Raw genomic sequence first — 22,236 nt, 5'->3', positions numbered from 1 at the left:
TGCAAATGTTCGCCTAATTGTAGGTAGCAACGCATCGTACGTACAAAGTAACGGATTGTTTCGGAGGAAAGTCAAAGATGAGGGTAAAATCCCTGGTGAACCAGTAAACACCGAGGCCGCTTGTTTAACAAGTCCAACATGCATGGAAAAAAATCAGCACAACGCCGAACCTTTTCTGCGCCGCATAAAGCACCACTGCAGCATCAAACATCACAGTTTTTCCGTATAGTGGGGAGGTCAACGACTGGGTGCAGCAACCATGGGAGATACGACATGAACGTGTATCACAGACTGCGCAGCGTAGCTGGAACGCTGGCTGTACGATGTTGGCTGTTGTCCAGTGTTCCGGGCGGTGTCATGACGTCCACTTGGTTAATCAACAAACATCGTCAACCACCACTCGACCGGTTTTTCGGATCACAGGTTGAACGCGTCGCACACGTGTTCACCGGTTCATAACTACAGTACACATCGATTGATTGCCGAGCATTGGATGATCACGTACAACCATTCACCACCAACAAGGTACGTGCACTTGTTCGCAACAAAAACGCTCTTAGGTCTATAACTGATCGTACAAAATCACCACCGACTGCTGAACATTCACCTGCACGGAAATGATGTTAATTCGGTCTAACGTCGATTGGATATGAACTGATTTGTTTGACATCCGATCACCCCGCCACGCCACACGACTCACGTCTGACTAAATAACGAATAAGGAATCAGTGAAAATACGTTACGACTCTGGGCAGCATCAGCAATCGAGGGTGGTTGGAGGGTAGCTTAACATTGCACAAGTAGCTAATGGAACCGTGAAGATTAAAGGCAGTCTCGAAACCGAGGAAGACCATTAAAACGCGATTGGACGGTGCAGAGTGTCGCTAACGAATCGAACTTCGTTAAAGATATCGGGTTGTACACGTTTCTCGGTCATTGATCGACGAGACTGAACAAAATGAATGGAATCCGAAACGTTAAACGCGTTGCTGATATTGCCAAGAACCTTTTTCCGACCCGTAAAACAGATGGTCGAAAGAAGCGTGTGGCTCGTTTCCAGAACGATAATTGAAGAGCCGGTGAGTGAATGAGTTTCGAAAAAAGGGCTGCGATTGGTTGGCTGATTCAAGATGGCCGATTGCCGGTCGGCGCACAAGCTACGCAGCTTGTGAGAGTCCACGGTTGTCACGTGCGACGTTGACGAAAGGACAACGACACATGGCGGTTCAATCGGCAGGAGGCAAGGTGTCGCTGCTGCGCGGGGGCGCGGCTGGTGCAGCGATCAGGGTTGACCAAGGGGTGGGTGGTGGAGGATAGAGACGAGCTGGGCTCGAGAGAGAGAGAGAGAGAGAGAGAGAAAGGGAGAAAGAAGGGCGACAACCAACGGCGAGGAAAGACAACGACGGCAATGACGATGATGCGGATCGCGGATGGCGCAGAAGGCGAACTTCTCCTGTTTCGTATCCGCACCGTGACTCGGGGTGAGGGTACGCGGCGCGTGGAGGTCGGCTAACGACTGGCGTCGGGGCGCCGTCGCCGTCGCGGTGCCTTCCAGCCCGGCTCGCTGGATTCTGCCTCCGATAGGCTCACCGACACGCCACGATCACCCGGCTGTCGGGGGTGTGCGTTACGGGGAAGTACGTCGAACCTCGAATAACTCGATGCCGCGTGCAGCCTGCCCGCCTTCCTTCCTTCCTTTCTTCCTTACCCTCGAGTGTTGACTTCAACCCTCTCGCCTATCACAATATCGCCACAGTCTGCAGGGTCGTACTTTGACTCTGTCGATATCAGCGCTCATATGGACTCGCGTTTCACGGAGACTACGCAAGCAGACCAAATAACATGTAAACAAATAGCTGCCTGAAATAATATGGCACCGGTGTTCCGTATGCATCGAAGAGAGTGGAGGGAGTATAAGGCGGCAGTGAAAAAACTTTCTAAAAATCACATTGCAAGATCATTGATTAGTCGATCTTAAGCGTTCCTGCAACCAATGACACTTCGGTGCAAAAGTAAACTTAATGCGTACGATTACTGTGACAAGTTTTGTCAATCCAATCGTTTTTGTTTCTGTTCCTCATGTACTCTTCATATCGCGATTCTTCACGCGGGAAATGTACCCTACGACTTTGGTCAACACTCACTTTTAAACAGTAGACAAGGTGTGCACCAAATATCGAATATCCATCAGCGAAATTTGCACGAAGCCAGATTTTAATCACGAATCGATTAATTGAGAGGGAATTGATTGAAAATCAAATTGTTCAATGCAGTGTTTTAGAAAGCTGACAATTGGAATGGTGACCGCAATCATTCGATACGGCGATACTTTTCATGACCGAGAGAGATGCAGTGCCTTTAGGTACTACGGCCACCTTATATTTCAGTATCTACTGTAGAATATCGTCATACTCAAGTAAAAAGTTCAGGGAGCTTAAAAGAGTGGGTATAAATGAAACGAAGGCGAATGTTCACGTTGATCTTTAAGGCTTCCTATTCCTCCTCCTCTTCTTCTTCTTCTTCTTTTTCGGATATAGTGGATTGGCAGTTTTATTGATATTTACAGTCAGAGTTTCTTTTTATAAGGGGTGAAGAGTTATTTCTCATGAAAAGCTACGAAGCCCAAAGTTGAGTGAGAGCGGTCACACAGCGAAGGACATCAAAGTGGAGAAGGGGAGAACGTAGCTAAAACATTCCAAAGCACATAAAAAAAACCAGGCGCAAAGTCTATGCGGAGAAAATTATGTCAAGTGTAGCACATACACGGGGTTAACGAATATCCTCTACGTAAAGCGTACGGAACTTGAGTGAAACTTCTCAAGTCCACCCGTTACCAACCCGCAATTGCGAGAAACAAATATCGAGCACGAGATCTGGGTCACGTTTTACACTGCAGGTTTCGGTAAAATCCAAGGAAGTGGGGAAAGAGAGAAAAAAACAAAAATGATAACTAAAAGTGAAGCTTGGAATTAAAGCTCACCTCGCCAAAGTCAAAGCTTGCACCCGATAATTGCCTCAAAAATCTCGTACTCATGTGCGGTTTCAATGAGAACCTATAGTGCGCATGCGGTTGGCGGTTGTGTCCATCCCGTATGCAGCGTCCAGAATGGAGCAATTTGTATGAAAGCTTTTTGACCAGCTCTGAGCAGCGCCGGATGGGATCCCCTCCCAGATCTACCTACCTACATTTTCGTATGGAATATTTTCGTGGGATCTCGTATATTATGCATCTACCTATCTGCCTCGCGCAGCTGTCTGTCAATGCTGCACGTAAGCTAGACTGGTTTTTCCGTTCATGGTTATGACACGGCACGTAGCTGTGCACAAGTAAACCAATTCGGGATCAATGATCCGGAAAGCACGTTTTGCATATTGGCCAAAAGTAAAGAATAAGAAAATAATATAATGGGATGCATACATGATGAAGATACACATGTGAGAATGCTGAGAAAATTTCGCGGGTCATTTGCATGGACGCGGGTTGAGAATTATCGAGAAAGAGGAAAAATGGATTTTAGAGTCGCGAATGTCGTCTCTAGCCAAGCTCTCGTACCCTCCAGAGTTTCGAACAAGCGGCATAAATTCAAAACTTGTTTCGCGTCTGGCAGTCGGAGGGTGGAGCTCGCGGTTCACCTTTTCTGCCGGAAGAAATGAAGGACGAAGGTGGAGGCCGAGTTTTATTTTCCCGGAAGTACATCTGGCTCGTCGGAGGTGAGAGAGGTGATTTTTGCAAGGAAATATGGCCGAGGGGCGCGCAGCAGGAAACGACGCGAGATTCCCGTTCCCCCCACACTTGTCGTTATGTTTGTGTTTCGAGATTACTGTTTGCCCGTCGTTAGGACGAGGGAAACGTCTCGACTCGGTCGAATCATCGAGCAAAGGGCGAAACATCTCTCGGGGAATTAGAGCCACCAGGAAATAAACAACAACCGGATCAAGGGAAGAAAAGTCGGGGATAAAATAACGGCACTACATTCAATGCCAGGGTTCTTTAAATTTTCTGGCCACCTGCACGCGACACTCTTGGGAACACCGAGGTCGATGAAGTGGTGAACTATCAAGGAGCTCTCGGAAGAATTAGTCGCGAAGTGTAAATTGCCCGCGCGACGCTGATTTCCGCTTCTGAAATTGACCGGCGAATTATCGACCGCAAGTTGTACCCAATACACGCAACTTTTTTCTTACGACAGGAAGTGATCTCTTTATACCCAAGAAACGATGTCTCGAAGAATTCCTTACGAATGGAGTAACTAAAGAAGTAGCGGATCATCATTTTTCCCATACTCTTGGCCTGCTCGAGACGTTGAGACCTTTGCACCTGAGGCAGGGCTGTAACTAGGAACTTTACTTTTTAATGTGTATCGACCTCGCTCCTCGCGTTTCACTTCCATTTTTCCGCGCGGCCACTTGAAGCGGCTCTTCCTTCTCATGCTCGTGGGAAAGAAGAGCGACGCGCGTGTCTGGATGGAGTAAAGATGAGAGAAAAAGTAGGGGGAGAAAGGCGTGTGACGTAAAGAAACGAAAAAACAAAATTATAAAAATGTTGGACGGCGGAGGGGGCTTACACAATTCTGTTTTCCCCAAGGTGGCTATTGCAGTTGTTCTTTTCGGCAGAGTCGTATAACCGTTGTTATTTTCATCCAGGGAGAGGCTCGCACGGGTTGAACAAGGATTACGAAAGTCCCGATTTAGAAAATACGTCGCCCCAGACGGTCATTCAAACCGATCCCTCATTTTGCCCCGAGGTATTTATGTTCAGTCACGAGTCCCGGAAAAATATGTAAGGATAAAACGAAAAAAAGAGAAGAAAAAGAAGAAGAAAAAGCATCGTTAAAGGCGACCCCATATTCGACATCTCGAACGTCTGAGTAACAATTTGCGCGGGAATTTCTCTCCTCGATTGTCTCCAGCATCGATTCCCCATCCAGCCATCCACCAGGTTCGAGACCCTTCTGGACCCCGAATAAGGTTCAAAGCGCCTCCGCACGCTTGAGTACATTCGTCAAGGGTACCGGTGTGGTAGGGAGTCACGAAGCCTTGATCACCTGATCAACTACTCTCAAAGAAGCCCTTGTCCTTCCAGTAATAAGGGGTTCGAGTCAATTCACCGCGTTGATGACCTCGGCCGAAAGTCATGCGAGCAAATCTTCTCTTCCGGAGTGATTCGAAAAACTCTCAAGCAGCGTGGGTTCTCTGACGTTTAAATAAAAATATGACACCTCACCGCCTGCGTGCTACGAAGAAGAAAATGACAGCTGAAGTTGCACCTCGACAATATTTTAGAGGTCGAAGCTGAAGGCGTTCGATTTGTTACGTCAGATGCCAAGGCTGCAACTCTGCAGCTAGTGGAAAAGTGCAAAGTTTAATGGTAATCCTGTCAGGGATATCGATCGAAGCTTTATAGGGGGTTGATTAAATTGAAGCCAACTAAACCATCAACAGGCAACGACTTTCGCTCAGGTCCGCAAAGCCCTCTTTCATACATCCGCCAATCTTACAAGTTTTCGCCACAACGTTTGTTCGGGTGGAAAAAAATCATTGTGACTTATAATGGAATGAATTCCGCAAATCAAAGGCGAACTTCAACTGTCGGATGACTGACGGAAACTGACGATGATGGAACCGAACTCGAGCCGCCTAGGAATGCGAACGTTACGTGCCATGAAACTGGGTGCAATGGGTGATCGATATCGAGGCCAGAAGAGAAACCCTAGGCTCGAGAGCTCCCAGGCAGCAATAGCTACGCAACACGCTTTGCAGCAGTCCAGGTTTCCGAGACGCAACCAACCGTCATAGCTGTCGACTCGAAACAGTACTTCGATCAAAACGATAAAATCAAACAAGGTGAGAACCTGCAGAAGTCACGGTATGCAGTAAAAAGTCTGTAAAAAAAATGCAAGGATATCTCCAGCACATTTTCAGGTTATTCAAGGAAATTAAAAATAGAATACTTTTAGGACACAAGCAAAATTCAAGGACATTTCCAGGACCACTGGAGACCATCAGAAGGGATTGACTGCCGCTTGCTAATTGTCCGTAGTCTTTGCAGCTCGCAGCTGTTCTTTTAGCTCCTCGAGGGGTTGGTTTGCGGTTGGTAGAGTGGAGGAGGTGGACTAGCTGGCGGAGTTGGCGTTTGCGGCGTTAAAGATAGTCAGGGTTTGCCTGGCAGACCATTCGTGCCTTCGTGTCTCGGAAAAAAGGGGGTCGATATCCAGGAGTACCGTTCAGCATCGCTTTTATCCCATGGTCCGGGCGTACCGCAAAACGCACTCATATTTTTCATGTTTAAAGCTGAAAACCGTTTCCGGACAAAAAATGCTCCCCAGGAAACATAAAGGCGAACGTCGACTCCGGGAAAACAGGCATCTCGCAAAGTCCCCGTCAATGTTCGTTAGGCTGAGACGTCTGCACAACAGCTGCTGTTTCGCGTTAGGTGCGAAAGCAGCTCGCAAGGAGAATTAATTAACTCGGGATTAATTTAGACGCGTTATATAATAAACGAATGAGTTTCACACGTCGTCGTTCACAGCACATGTCCTGTACCGTTACACGTATCCCGTATTTCTCCCTCCTCTCGGATAAAACAAACGTCTTTTAACCAACGTGGTGGCAAATGTCAGTAGTCATACAACCCGCTACATTTTCTAAACGTTTACGTGAAACACGATCTTCCTATTCCCACCTGGGCGTTGCTCCGATCCATAAATCGAAGGCATTCTCGAGTTCTTCCATTAGAGAAGTATTTCAGCTCGAAGGAAATCCTTTTTCCTTACGAGTGACGACGCTTTGTGACGAATAGTACGACCTGATTCCTCAAGCTGTATCTTATCATCGTGTACATATTTGTAATATTGTACAATATTTGCGGTAAGTTCGTTCAAGTTTTCTTTCCTGAAACCAGAACTCTTGCCACGAAAATGTTTATCATTTTTATTTACCTTTGCAATGTTTCAGTGGCAAAACAATCCAACGTTTTTTTAACACACTAAAATCTTACTTTCCGTATCACGGCGAATATAAAATGGCATCTGCCCATCTAAAACCAAAGAGTAGGTATATCACGTCTCCAAGAGAAGGTCAGCTCACTCTGATTACATAGTCGGGTTCTCGTAACGTGTGGCATTAAGAATGATGCGGATAAAATAGGGAGACTTTTTGAGGCTTCGGTTTAACCAACGCTGGGGAAACCCGATAACCTTATAACAGCAGCGTGATAGACGGTGATACGAGGAGTCCGGTGATCAAAACAAATGTCTACTCATACTATATTTCTCAAGTGTTTAAAGCTTATTTGAGAGAACGAGAAAAGCTCTTGCGACGTTTACGGCAACGGTATTGCTCAAGCTAGATAGAACGTATAAAATTTGATCAGTGTCGTTCTGTATACATAGATCGTACATTTTCTTTGCTACGATCAGTGCTTTGCCGGTGAACTTCACTACCGGAAACCAACCAACCAAAGAACGCAAAGAAGAAAAGTTGTCGGCAATTCACTTCGTAGTTTCCAGAGTTTAAACTTATTGGATTCGATTGAATGCTCTACAAAAGAGAAACAAGGACTTTTTCTTCGATTTCTATTCAACTCAAATATATTTGATGGTTTATTTTTCTTTTGTTCTTCGATCCCCAGTTGAGCTCTCTAAAAAAATTTTCACGTACAAATTTCAAGACTCTGGGGTACCGATGGTGATTAATTGACGTTCATTTCAGACTGCGAGAATTTAAAATGGATATCAGACGTAGATTAATCCACATACATGCGTAACATAATTGGCATTCATTAGTCGAGTTGATAATAAGACTCGTTGAACGTTAAGGTCGAGCATAACTTTAAGAAAAAATGGAAGCACTGCATCAGGATTCATTCGTCTAGCCGTAATGAGATTCTAACTAGCCTCTGTTTGTAAGCCACCAGCAGAAGAAGATAAGAAAAAAAAAAAAGAGGAATAAGTCAGACGGTGCGAGGAATGAGAAAATTAGAAAATGAAGAAAAACGAGAAGTCGACTAAAATCGTACGGCGCAAGTCGGACTCTCCCTCATTCTTGGGTAGCTAGTAGCGGTGCACCAGGTACTCAGACGAGCATTTCCACCACTCGTAAGACAATTCTCTGCAGTACGCAAAGAAGACGAACCACCGTGAACTCGAGTTTCGCGGTTGAAACACTCTCCAAAGACAGAGAGAAAAAAAAATAAAAAAAATAAAAAATAAATAAAAAAATAGAAAAAGAAAAAAAACTGCCCAAGAGAGGCTGACTCTGCTCGTCGAATGTTGGAAACCAATTTTCCCTGTGTGATCTCGCGGCGGTAAGTCGAGACGATCATCCGCACGTATAAGGCAGGTACGCAGTCTGAACGTGAATGGGAAGTCGGACGTTGATGTAATAACTCGTCTTCCAGCCGCGGCTGTACGCCATGCGAGATCTAATATCCCCCCGGATTTACCCCCCTTAGCACAAATTGGCTCGAGATGATGGATGTACATATATATACGTATATATACACTTTGGTACAATTGGGTCGAATTGGACGATGCTTAGAGCAAAATTAATCAGTATCGTCCACCAAAGAACTCCTCGAGAGTTCAACACGCAACGAAAATAGTGTAGTCTGACTGGACCAAGGAACGAAATGAAATACCACGAGGTTCGTACAAAGATAGGCTAAATCCAACCTCGCGTTGGATAAGTTTACTCACTAGCTCTACTTACTGGAATATAAGCTGCTTTGAGAGAAGGGGATTACAATAGTAGTTCTTACAAAACCGAGAGTCTCTATAAGTCCGAGAGAGAGAAAAAAAAAAGGTATGATACACAGACAACCCAACATGGTTATGGTTGTTTACCTCTTCAACCTTAACTTTATTCGAGGTTTGACTTGTAGCCAAAAATTGCTAACCTTTGTTACCATTTTCATGATCACGGCGACCTCGATTCAACGTCGAACACAATTTTAATCACACTTTTCTCTCGCGATCAGTTATACAAGGACGTTTATAGCGATCCTCGTCTCGCGCTCTGTCTTTCCGAAAAAAAAAAAAAAAAATCGACGAGAGACCAACGCTTGGAGAAGGGCATGGTTCGATTCTTCGATCGGCACTCACCTTGCGTGTTGCCGTTGAGCTGCCCCGATGATTGGAGGCACGGGGTGAGCGGCGATGGCCGCGGGGACGGCTGGGACGAGGGTTGACCATCGATGGAGGACGGCGGGTTCGCTGTTGTTGGAGTCGGTGTACCGGACTGCGAACTCTGGTTCTGCTGGTTCTGTTGGTGATGGACGGAAGACCCACCGGAGTTCGGCGTTGACGCCGGCGTTCCGTGGGAATTTTGTTGTTGTTGTTGTTGTTGTTGTTGTTGCTGCTGCTGCTGCTGCTGCTGCTGCTGCTGCTGCTGCTGTTGTTGTTGTTGTTGCTGCAGCTGCTGCTGCTGCTGCTGATGGTGCTGTTGCAGTTGTTGCTGCAACTGTTGCTGCTGCTGCGACAGCGTGGAAGGAGGTAGCTGTATGATGCCTGGATCACCGGCTGGACCTGATCATTTATAAAACAAAAATCAAACGTTTGTACGACTTTCGATAACGAGTTTCGATGAACCGTGGTAACCTGCGGCTGACTCGTCTTTTTAACGAGACTGAAATATCGTTCCGGTTTACGTAAATAATATACGTACAACGGTAATTGCAACGTGACGAAATTAAAACAAGGGTTTATAAAGCTTTCAGTCGCAGCGGAGTTTCTAAGCTCGGCGATATACGGTTATACATATACTTCGGGCTTATAATTAATAAATCCTTTCTCCTACCCAGTCACCGAATAAATTGCGAAATTTACGATTATAATCTTGACCCTTTGTACCGGATAAAATAATAAGGATAACACCAACGCTTTATAATTCAATAATATTGTCAAACTGTTTCTGTATTAAAAAATAAAACTTCGTGGATATTTCAGTAGACAAAAAAATTCAGAGATATCTTCTATTCTTCATTTTTTTTTTCTTCTTTGTTTTATATTTCGGGATAAGAATACACGCGACTGACACCAAGGTTCCCGAGACTTGGACGCCGATGACACATTTTTGTAGATACCTACGTAATTGTCAAACAAAAGCGGCGGCGGTGCCGTCAGTTTGTCTGTCGTTTGAATAGTTATGATTATTATTCGTAACGCGTTTCTAGAATTGAGTATTATTCGTCTCCTCTGAGTCGTAAGTTTCGAACTTGAACCAGGATTATTTGACGACTCTAGTCACCTTGCCGCATGATATGTAACTATAATAAATAATAAGCGGATAAAGAGGGAAAGAAAGAGACAGAGAGAGAGAGAGAAAGAATGAGAGAGAGACACGTTTGAATTCAACCGGGAATTTACTCGATGTTTAGCGACAAACGGAAGTAAAGATCGTAGACAGGAAGTACGAGTACGTTGACCCCCCGGTGCTGGTAGTATACGAAACGGAGATAGGTCGGCTTTCTCTCTCTCTCTCTCTCACTCTCTTTTATTGTTATATACCACAAAACACGCTCTCACAAAAAGGATAATACCTACATTTTTTACTACGTACCGTAGAAGCTCGTGTTTGGAATTCTTTCAATGTCGTTCAATTTTTGTCGATTACCTACATCCGAATTTTATATTTCTATCGAACGATTGAACAACGATAAATTATCATCTAATAAATCGGAAATTTGGAAGAAAAAAAAAGTTGCTACGCCATGTAGCACGGCAAGGATTGTACGCTGGGGAATATTGATTCTGGGGTCCGTCCTATGTGCGTCTACTTCCTCTTTTTCTTTTTTTATTTTTCCTTTAGTCGTTGTTGTTATTACTATTATTATCGAACCAGCCAACCCCGTACGGTTTCAACGAGTTGCAGATTTCTACATTCTCAATGTTGATAATATTTCGTATATCTACGCGTGAATGCCATCTAGAAGGAGGCCTCTCAGTCTCGTTCAAAGCCGGTGAAGAAGGCAGCCGCTTTTTCAACCACCAATTGATTTTTCAGTTCGTTATTCTATACATTTTATAGACACGTGTACTAGCGCTCTGTTGTACCACGTATCTTATATTTACGATTTTTTACGATATGTATATTGGAATGGTTTTTTTTTAACTTTTATCTTTTTTTTTTTGTAACGTACCCTTCGAAAAGTCAATTTTCAGTCTCAAACGAAGCCTCGTGAAATCGGAACTCGGTAATAAAATTCTAAAAGGTGTCTCCGTCAGGTTTGAATTTTTCAAACACTCCAACCGAAATAACTCTGTAAAACTGTACAAGTTGAAAAGGTGTTCCTTGTTTCGTTTTGTAGATAACGAAATGTTCATCAAAAAACGTCCCGACTACTACGTGAAATTATTTGTACCTGCTTAGAAGACGGGTGAGAAAAAATCTTACAAGGTAGCAAGCATTTTCGTTCATTTATTAAATCCACTCAAATTCAAACGATCGTATCAAATACAAGACGAACATTTAGGTGTATAGCAGTCTCTATCTTTTTTTTTCTATAGAAAATTTGACTATCCACAAAATGAAACCAAAAACAGCTTCATAACTTTTCTAGTTTTCGAGATATTTCGGTTAGAGTATTTGTAATAAATAAAAAAAAAAAAAAACATGTAAAAGCGATCGAATGTTTATCAAATGAATTTGGTTGCTACGTCAACCTGATTATTGTAAAAAAAAAAAATTAATAAAAATATCGTCTTGCTTCCGACTTCCAACTAGAGAGAGACGCGTTGCGAATGAAAGCATTTTTCTTCCCTTTTAATATTTCGCCCGTTTGGTCACTTATTTTCATATCAACTCACCGTGCTCGGGGATCGGCGACGACGGACTTTCGGGCAAGAGAATTCCTTTCTGTACCAACTCCTCGCGGTTCGCTCGTACCGAGATTTTTCTCTCGAGCGCTGAGGATTTAATAAAACAAAAAAAAAAAAAGAAAAAGTAAGAAAAAATCATCACTTGAAATCGGTGAAACATACCTTCCTCGGTTATTCTCAAGCATGAAAGATTTTGGCAAAGAAAATTGTTCGTCGAAGCGAAGTAGGGAAGAGAAAAGGGAAGAAAAAAATTCTTGTCGGATGAATTTCAGACCGAACAAACGGATGCAAATGTAAAACAGTATCGGATGTTTAATTGATACGAGGAAAGATGAAAGCATTGGAAATCAAAGTAAAAATCGAATGTCGTTTGATAAGAAAGACACCGAATAGCAACGGAGGGGAACAAAAAACTTTTGACATTGTCACTTTAAAAGTCATTTCTTTCCCGAATAACTTACTCATCGCAATTCGAGAGTTGAACAGACGGAAGAAAAGAACGTGGAGGTACTTGAGAGAAAATAAGCGAGAGTCGGAGAAGCAAATTAGAGTGCAAATAAAACGAGGCTTATGAAATTACCACTTAAGGGTGTTTCAATTTCGGCTATATAAGTTGACTTACATCTGGAGGCAGCTTCGAACTTGTCGGATTTCTTTTTCCGTTTCCATTTCCATGGTTTGAATAATCTCCCGAATGCCGAGAACTTGCTTTTTCTTTCCAACGGTGGCGTCCGAGCGCCCGAACCCAGACTGTTCGTCCGTAAGGCAGTGCCATTTTGTTTTTTAGCTGTAAACAAAAAAAGAAAAAAATGGATAGACAAAAAATTAGCCAAGGCATAAGCATTTTCTAATTATACCATTTCTTATAATTTATATTATTATTTCCAGTCCTTCCACCTTGGCTGTGTCGGAAATGGAGAGAAAAAAGAAAAGAAAGCCAAAATACTGAGGGTGCAAACGACCAATGCGAATTTTACTAGTCATCGATCACAACTTATACCGCAAATATCTAATCTTCATAAATTTGTTGCACGCAGGGTTGGTAAATTGATATTGAAAATTGGACAACAAATCGATGACAGAACGTTTGATTTGCGCGGATGGTTGAGTGGATACAAATTTCCGCCACCTGGAAGCGGATTCGAGGGTCGAAAGGGTTGCGTTATCATGGCTGGATTCGCAGAATCGCTAAACCAGCGACCTTTTCGACGTTGTTCTCAGACGAGTCGGAAATGACGGAACTCTGTCGGTTATTCCTGGGTTACGGTGGGTAAATCGCGATCTTTGTTGTACCGACGTAACCACGATGTGTTGAGCTTGAGCTTTCGTCTCATCGATTTTCACCGCAACCCCTAAAACTTTGCTACCCCCTTTCGGCAAGACCTAGAAACTACGAAGCGCGAAATAGCGTCGGATAAAAATCTGCCGAAATCGATACTCGTAAGCGTCGAAGTTTGAAGGAAGATTGAATTGATCCATGAATCGAAGAAGCTACATTTCTAGATCACATTGACGTTTGTTCACGTTTGCGGAATAATTTCTTCATTTTTTCGGTGCCTCTTTTCTCGTCGTCGAATTTCAGAACTCGTCCGAATCACAATTTGCACGTCCGTTTGAACCGAGCGATGAAATTTGATTCGCACGTCAGTGTTAACGAAGTTTTATGTATCTTGTACAATCATCGGACAAAATTTACACTCGGGAGTGAGTACGTAATTTCTACGATCAATACACGATCCGCTAAAAGAATCCTCTATTACACGTAGCGACAACATACTGCTAGAAAAACTCTGCCTAAAGAAACTAAAGATTAAAAACTCGGGTATCGGTATTAATTTTAAATTGAATTTCAAAGAGTTAACTTTTCAAATCAATCGTACACTTTGTATAAATACTGGTTTACTAAATCTTGGACACGTCCGAAGATGCGAATCAGCGATTTTTCCAAAGCACGCGTAGTTACAGTAAAGTTACTCAACTTCATCCTCGCGGATCTAGAATAGATGACAGATCACGCTTATCGTCAGAGATCTAAAACCCTGCGTCGAATGTATCTACAAGTCAGCTGATAAAACTGTGCGACTAAAAAAAGTAAACCGTTCCTGTTCTGATTTGGGAAAATTGATAGAGAGTCTCTCGGCTAAATTGTCGATGATTAAACTAGACGAGACTATCCTAATCACCGGCCAAAGTGCCGATCTCTGATCAAGCATCGATCGTTATGTTCCGCAGCACGCGAAGGTTGTTGAGAAGACGGCTGGCCGATAAATTGAATTCGTAAATCTACGATAAGCACGATACTCCGATGACTGACAATGAATTGCAATTCGAGGACGATAAGACGATTAATTGCGATTCAACGGTCAGCTTGTGAAAGAATTCACTGTTAAAAAGAATCTTGCTTTGAATGTAACACCGAAAACATTCTACAGAAGTCCACGTCATTTTGGTGTTAATTTTAAGACGACTTCGCGTCAAGAATCGAACGATTTACAACGACGATCTTTAATCTTACACTAATCGGTGTGGACTTTTATCGACACCGTGAATTTTCCGACAGCGAATTGTCGTTTAGAACGAAATTTCGCGCCTTAGCGACAAATCACAGCGCGTGCTGCAAAGCAGTTCGTTATTCTCGAGGCAAAAGGTGCACACCGACAAAGGGACCCCGATCTCTTATCTTTCGATCGCTTTTCACATTGCGAAAAAGGCCGAACGCAGGTAATGACTTTATAAAATTGCTTGTAACAATGATCCATATTCGTCGACGGCTGCTGGTTAGGGCTTTTGAAAGCTGAGAGAGAAACTGAATGTAATAGGCATTTCACGTCAAATTAGCAACCCATGTATCGTCATTTTTTTCAGATTTTTTCAGCCACCAGTGAAATAAGTAAAAACTTGCGAACAAAAAAATAGTAATAACAGAGTTCCCGTTGTCGTGTGGTGTTCAAAAATCACATTTCGAATCATAGAATCGATGAAAATTTGGCGTTTTTCGTAATTGGTTTTGCGATATTGTATAAATTCCACCAGTGGCTGAAGAAAATCTGAAGAAAATCTGAAACAGTTTCCAAAATACTAAGAAACGATCAGAATTTAAGGGGAACGAGGTACACGGACCGCTAATTTGACGTGAAAAAAGGTTCAGAAACACTGAAAAGATGAATTGGCGATGTCAAATTCACGGGATTCGGTCACGTTCTAATAATGTCTTCCCCCGACAGGCACTCGTCACGTTCGAAGATTCATCGTCGAATTCCTGGATACCATTTCGGTTGACCGATTAAGTGCCGAACTAATTTTCACGGAACAATTGCCCCGTGATTAATTAATTATCCGAACGAGTAAGACGAATACCGCCAAGTCTCATATCTTCGGTAACACGAAATAACGCCAAACTCTTTCTTCCGGATAAATAATTACACCAGGATCGAACCGGTATTTTCCCAATCTATATATCACTTCAGAGAGAATTCGTCGTCTTGTGTACGAGGACCGCATATTGCCGATTGAGGAAAGTCGAAACGGTCATTACTACCCAGACAAGCGCTCGGCCCAAAGTTTCTCTCCTAATCCATCACGATCCAGGAAGATCCAGGAAGATCCAGGTAGATCCAGCTGACTAACAAACCAAACCCAACAAGCGATCGGAACAAAGGTTTCGTCGGTCCCATTTTACCCTCATTGTCTGCAAACTTCGGGTGTTGAGTTCCAAAGGCAATGAGGAGTTGGTCCTTATTTTGGGTGTTGACGAATTTATTTCATAATAAGGCAAAGTAAGAAAAGTGATCTACGTAAAAATCTTTTTACGAATCCGGATTGCAGGTGCGCTGATTCGATTAGACAGGTCTTGAAGTATTTTTTTTTTTTAATTTTTTTTTCAGAGATAAAGTTGTCCAAACCGAGATCACATTTAACACAACACCCTCCCCTCTCTCTCTCTCTCTCTCTCTCTCTCTCTCTCTCTCAAGCCTCTTGTTACGCATACAATAACACATACGGTGTAAAAATGATCCGAGCAACGCGTTTCACGTGCCGGAAGTCGTCGGGTGAGGAAGAGAAGGGAAAAATAGGATGTGGGGAGAACGGAATTGGCGAAAGATTCGATTCCAGTGGGTTCTAAGCAGCACTTAGGATCGCGTTGTCGTTTCCTGGGGTTGAAAGACACCCCGTTAGCCTCGCCCCCTTGTGCGACAGACGACGACGACGGTCGACCAAAATTGCTCCGGGACACGTTCGAGGCCCCGACCCCATTCCGACCCCCTCAGCCCCCGTTATTAGCCCCGGGTGTCGGAAAATTGTCGTTTCAAGACGCGGAACATACTTCACCCCCTCGGAATGAAATATCGTCGAGTTCTCCCTCCTCGCAACCTACGTTATACACCAAACTATACCGAGAACTTTTCGAAGCTCTTTTCAGAGGTTCCTCTCTAAGCATCGTCTCTCTTAAAACTGTTCGAGTACGCGAAAAAAAAAATTTCAACAAAGCTATCGGCATTTTGGCACTTGTTTTCACTCTTTTTTATCATTTTCAAGTAGACTTTGTTGTTCGAATTCCTCTCTTAAATTCAACCGCACCGTAAAAGGATTACATAATAAAATCACCGCACTGAGAACGAAGACTAAATTTCTTAATCCATTTTCAACTTGCTTAGATACTCTTTTTTATTATTATCAAAACTCATTTTCAGGTACGATTGAAATTTGATAACCGGTAGACTCGAGTAAAACTTTTAATTACGTAGAATCCAAAGTCTAGATCTATCAAGCTTAATGGAAAACTTAAACTGCTAGAAATGAGTCACGATCAAACATTCTTGACGGATATGAAAATGAATCTTGGTAAAACGACTTGAAGCTAAATATTTTATCGACCAATATAAGCGTTCTTTTTTGACTTGCGTGATTAAATCAACTTGAGCTTTATCGATCGATATTTCAGGTAAATTCCGAACATCGAATTGGCTTCACGACTTCCTTGAAAATAGTTCCTGCATACTAATTACATGACACGGTGTATATTTTGTGGTGAGGTGACGGATGGACGAGGTAACACATCGTGTGGGTTTCCCATCCGACTTTACCATATATATATATTACGCGGTGTTTACGACGTGATAATTAGCCTTGGACCGTGAATTCGAGATATGCAAACACGCATAGACAACCTCTGGGGGGGGGGGATGACGAGCTGGATGAGAATGATGAATTAGACCAACAGGACTCTCGGATAATGATATTATAGAACCCTTGTCGAATTAATTGTCCTACAATTATCAAACATCGCGCCAAAGATCAAAACACTGCAGGATACTGACGAGAAGACAAATCGCGTTCTTAAACGAACCGAAAGTTTGTATATTTTCTAAATCTTAAGACTGCGGTTTTTTTGAAAATAATAATATCCCGATTTTTGTGTCAAGCTGTAAGTTCGGTTGAAAAAAAAAAGAAAAACAAAAAAAAAATGTGAATATTTCTCGATAATTTTCCAATTCCGGGTTCTTTGAGTAGTTTTTTTGTTTTTCCGATTTATCGAAGATGCAAAGTTTATTGGAAAAAACAAAAAATCCGGAAGACTTGGGAAGAAAAGGTGGATATTTTCCCGTGTGGAAAATATCAACTGGAAGTTAAATCAACAATCTGACGATTCAAAAATCTTAATCTCCCGTTTACCGAGACTAAAGCGTTGTTATTTCATTCGCCGATAATATCGTTGCCCGTTCGTCACTGATTCGTCGAAAATTTTGTTGTCACGTGATTTCGAGCGATTGCTTCGAAAACAAAAATGAGGTCGGATTGAAAAACAAAAAAAAAAAAACAAATCAATCCGAGCACATCTGAAATTGTACGAGACGGGAAAAAAACAACCATTTTCTTTCTTTCCATTACCTATACCGGTATTTTTTTTTCAAATGAAACCGATTAGGCTCGAGGAAGGTGACGATGACGTTCGCGCGATAACGAGGATATATACGTACAACCACTTTTTCAAGCCGGAAGAACGGACGGCGGCAATACGCGCGACTGCTGATAGCGATATAACGGACAGCAAAAGCAAAGGGTGCGCTTTAGGGTGCGCGAGTACGAGGCTATGGTGGTGGTACTGCAAGGGCGTAGGGTTCATGGGGGGTTGCCATGGCTACGCCACCGCACTTTGTTTTCTCTCTCCAATTATCTGGCCACGGGTTGTCAACCTGATCTGACCCAACATTGATGGCCAGCAACAGCCAAGAAGTTGACGAATTGGGGTAAAAAAAAAAAAAGAAAATTATAAATTGGGACAATCATGATAACAAAATCGGATTTAACGATATTAGATGTTAATTCGCTCGATAATCACACCATCTGATTGGAGTAAGTTAGTTAATTGGCGTCAACTTGAACGTGTCGCAAGAGTTCTCTCAGCGTACAAGAGACTGAAGTTAGTAACGTTAAACTAACGAAAGATCAGGTATCCATTCGTTGTTAGCCAATTTTACAGCATGACATGAGAGTAATTTTTTCGTTTCTGTTAATGTTTACTAAATTTTACACAATCTTAAAGTTACGGAGTAACGATTTTTCCTAAACGTTACAGTAACGTTGCCAACTTTAACCTCAAAATCATGTTTCATTTTTCATCATCACTTTTTACGTGTTAAAATATACTCGAAATTTCGACTTTGGTATTGATTCTGAAAATCTAAAAAGTGAAATTTGGATTTACCTAAAACCGAACGAGCGCGTGAAGTTTTTATTTCACAACGAATGAACTCGCATGATCAATCGAATGTCCGTTGATTCCACGCGCTTTGATCCTGCAACTCGTTGGGGAAGGTGAAGGACCACGTCCAGCTGATATCCGGTAAACTCGGAGGGTGAAAAGAAAACTTTTGCACTTAATCATATCCCTTTACAAGCCCCACGTATACGTAAAAAGCAATAGAAAGAATTGAGATTTGAATATTTCACCCTCACCAACAACAGCTTCCCCCTTTAATAATTCATCACTTTACACGCTCGCGCTGTGATGATAAATTATTCAATATACAACAACAATAATAAACGCAACAAGCCGAAGCACATATAAACATTAAAATGAAATAGAAGACGGAGTATATGCGAGAATCGGTTACCGAAGAGAGATAAAACGCTTTCCTCTCGACGCTGACGTCCAATCTTAATCACTCACGAGGGCCACAAAAGCTTCATCATCGAGACTCGTTCGCATATATCTTTTACAGCCGCGAAAAACGATTTGGGACGATAAATGGGGAGGGGGAGGGGGGGGAGACAGATCCAAGAACAGCTCTCGAAGCTTAAGACGCTGGTCTCAAGATGCTGCATATTAGGTACGAACAAGCCCTCGGAAATTGATGACGATAGGAAAGAAAATAGAAAAAAGAAAAAAATTTTTACCCCTTCATCATTTTTCTTTCTTTTTTTTTTCTTTTTTTTTTTTTTTGCGGCGAGAAAACCTGTTGCAAAAATTCAAACCGAAACATGTATTCATACTTCACTGTTTTAAAAAAATTTCCTCAACATTGAACGAAATTTTCAACGTTTCGTTTTTGTTCACGCGTCGTTTTGTCATTGTCGTTATTTTTTTCTTTCAAACAATTTGAAGAAGCAAAAAAAAATTTACACAAATCATGGAGCGGAAAGATTTTTACACGCGTGACAAACTACCGGCTACTTGCGCGTACAATTTAGCAGTACAAATTGTGTGCAATTAGAAAAAGAACGCGAACATGATAAAGCGTTGCTGACGATCGCGAGGCAGAGATTATAACGTGACGTTGAAAACGTGCCTATTGACACGATCCTGTTCCGCTCTGTTTTTTACACTTCTTTTTAATTTTGTTTTCTCTTTCTCGTTATTATTTTTATTTTCTTTCCTTTTCCCTTCCATTACTCTTTAGTCTTTTTCCGCACGAGCGCAAACCGTAAATTATTTCGAACAAATGTAGGTAACGTTACGAACGTTCTAAGAGATCTGTTAGAAACAGACGCGAGCGATACGCGAGTTTCCAGTCTTTGTCGGGTTACGTGATTGCGAGTAATTAACGGACATATGTACATACATATATGTTACATATGTGTATACGTATATATACACACGCACACACACACGTTCGTGTTTCCGTGTTAAAATGGCAAAGATCAGAGCGAGCGGCTGATGCAATAAACGACGAAGAATAATACCCTGGTCCTTATCCGCAATTCTGCGTCGTTACGTTGCACGAACACACATCTATTATTATATTTGATGCTCGAGCAACGGGAGCGAATGATAATTTCAATTTATTTCATTCCGCTGCTTGCGATGCGGCAACTCTCAAATTTCACAATTAACGAGACGAGTGTAATATCATTATTATTATTATTACTATTATTACTATTATCACGGATACACGTATATACATTATCCTTCCATTTTAATATATTTCATCTCTCTAAAACATTACATTACTATTTGAAAAAATTAAACGAATCAATCGATCGATCGATAAACAATTCGCAAAGATTGAGATTTGAAATCACGTTTTTTTTATAAACTATATACGGCTGCGCGAATGAAAGCGTTTGTTAATTTTTATAAGACTGTGCCAAGTTTTAAGTACCGCGGTTAATTTTGAAACCGAGAGATATTGACAGATCTAGGTCAGGAATGCTGAGTTTGATTCCTGTTACAATTATATCTGATCAATCGATGGATATATATATATATACATGTTACATATCATATTATTGTCTGTTACAGCGAGAGGAGTCGAGCAATTGCCGTAGGAATGTTAAAATTTGAATCTTCTCACGAGACGCGTTGTTCGAAAATATCTCAATACAAGGAATAAACGCTTTCTACTCAGTATTATGTACGATATAAGAATAATACAATAATGTAATTTATAATAATATATCCCACGGCGTGTTCGACGAGAGAGCCGCGTTGATATTTATAATCATACAAACAGCTAACTGTGAGAAAAAACGAGCGTAAAACTATGCTACGGCAAAAATTTTAAGAATCGAAAAGTGTGCGGTGCAACAATTTATACTGCCGATGCTAGAAGAGATAAAGTTTTACAACCAATTGCGAAAAATTTTTGTAAAATTATCTCACATATGTAATATAAACAAGATATCAAATTGGATCAAAAAATATTCTGTTTAATTACATAATATTTACTCTCAACGTAATTACATTTGATTTAATTTATAAAAATCTTCAAGTCAATACATTATGTACGTTATGTAGAGATTTTCTTAAAATCGTACATCAAAGATCCGAAAAACACAAACAATAAAAAATGTAAGATCGTGCGTTATTATTGAAAAATGTCCTCATAAAGTCAGAGCCTGTTTATCGGCTAAATTTCATCACCACAAAACCCAAGTTTCTTTTAATTTTAATACCAGCAAATCATAATTCTTGGGCTTTCAAATTCCTCGGTATCGCACAAATCAACGAAACATAACGAACAATATACCTATTCTTATACTATCTAAACTCGAAAAAAAACAGGGTCAACGATCATTTCTCAGCAGACATGTATTCGTTTTATTTTTCCCCACCACTTTGACGGATTGCAAACTGACAATCCCGATACGTAATAATAAGAAAAAAAAAATAAGTAAATAATTAAATAAATAATAAAAACGAATTACGATTACAATTGAATCGCCAACGCAAATACTCGCACCCGCTCAAAACATGCGTAACTTGTATGCATAAACGAAGGCGCGGGGGAAAAAGCGAGCGAAGTATGCTTCTCGTTGTTGCGCGAGTTACGTTAAACGTAAACGGTGTTTACTCCCAGCTGATTCCCCACCACACCTCCTATATAGCAATACGCCACGTTGTGTGCGTTTAACGGTGTTTGTCGTATACGATCGTCGTCGCCGAGGTAAAAGTCAGCAGGCATGTCGTACTGTAGGCGCTGATACGGGAGGAGTGGTGGGAGATGCGCGGAACGCCGACGCGCATCCGAAACGGAGAGAAAACGGCCGGTGGAGGGGATGAGGAGGAACGACGACGACGACGGCAATCAAGTGGCGAGCGGGAGGGGGAAAGGTGAGGGAAGAATGGGGGGGGGGGGGGGGGATGCCGAGTTACACGGGGATAGGATGAACTTCGGGACTGCCACCTGCTGTGCTAGCGATCCTCGCGGTAGGATCCACGTGGCCGGGAAGAAGAACGAGAATCTTACCGACGAGATAGCGGAACGACGCAGACTCGAGCAGAGTTTGAGTTACCGCTCCTTCATTTTTTTTTTCTTTTTTTTTTTGGCAATTTTTGATTTACCAACAACAACTGCCAAGTACAAGAGAAAATATTGAATATATTTATTTAATTACAGCGAAAATGGCGCGTGTGTACAGAAATGTTCGAAATTCGTATAAATTTACGCGAAAAAAAAGAAAGCATTTACTATTTTCT

At 42.0% G+C, this 22,236-nt stretch overlaps 1 protein-coding gene across 4 annotated transcripts in view; it reads right to left on the bottom strand.

Annotated features, from left to right (window-relative positions):
• The window catches only part of LOC124305937 (phosphatase and actin regulator 1-like), a 155,740-nt gene that overhangs the window by 67,918 nt on the left and 65,586 nt on the right, over window positions 1-22,236 (bottom strand). For all 4 annotated transcript variants that reach the window (XM_046765973.1, XM_046765970.1, XM_046765971.1 and 1 more), the window contains exons 3-5: window positions 12,439-12,603; window positions 11,805-11,903; window positions 9,102-9,524 (exon numbers count right to left, since the gene is read on the bottom strand). In XM_046765973.1, the coding sequence (XP_046621929.1) occupies window positions 9,102-9,524; window positions 11,805-11,903; window positions 12,439-12,603 (687 nt within the window). The remainder of the gene's footprint in view (window positions 1-9,101; window positions 9,525-11,804; window positions 11,904-12,438; window positions 12,604-22,236) is intronic.

Source organism: Neodiprion virginianus, chromosome 5, assembly GCF_021901495.1.
Source record: "Neodiprion virginianus isolate iyNeoVirg1 chromosome 5, iyNeoVirg1.1, whole genome shotgun sequence".
Classification (NCBI taxonomy): domain Eukaryota; kingdom Metazoa; phylum Arthropoda; class Insecta; order Hymenoptera; family Diprionidae; genus Neodiprion; species Neodiprion virginianus.
Note: the sequence above shows the minus strand (reverse complement) of the source record. Positions and strands in the feature narration are given on the sequence as shown.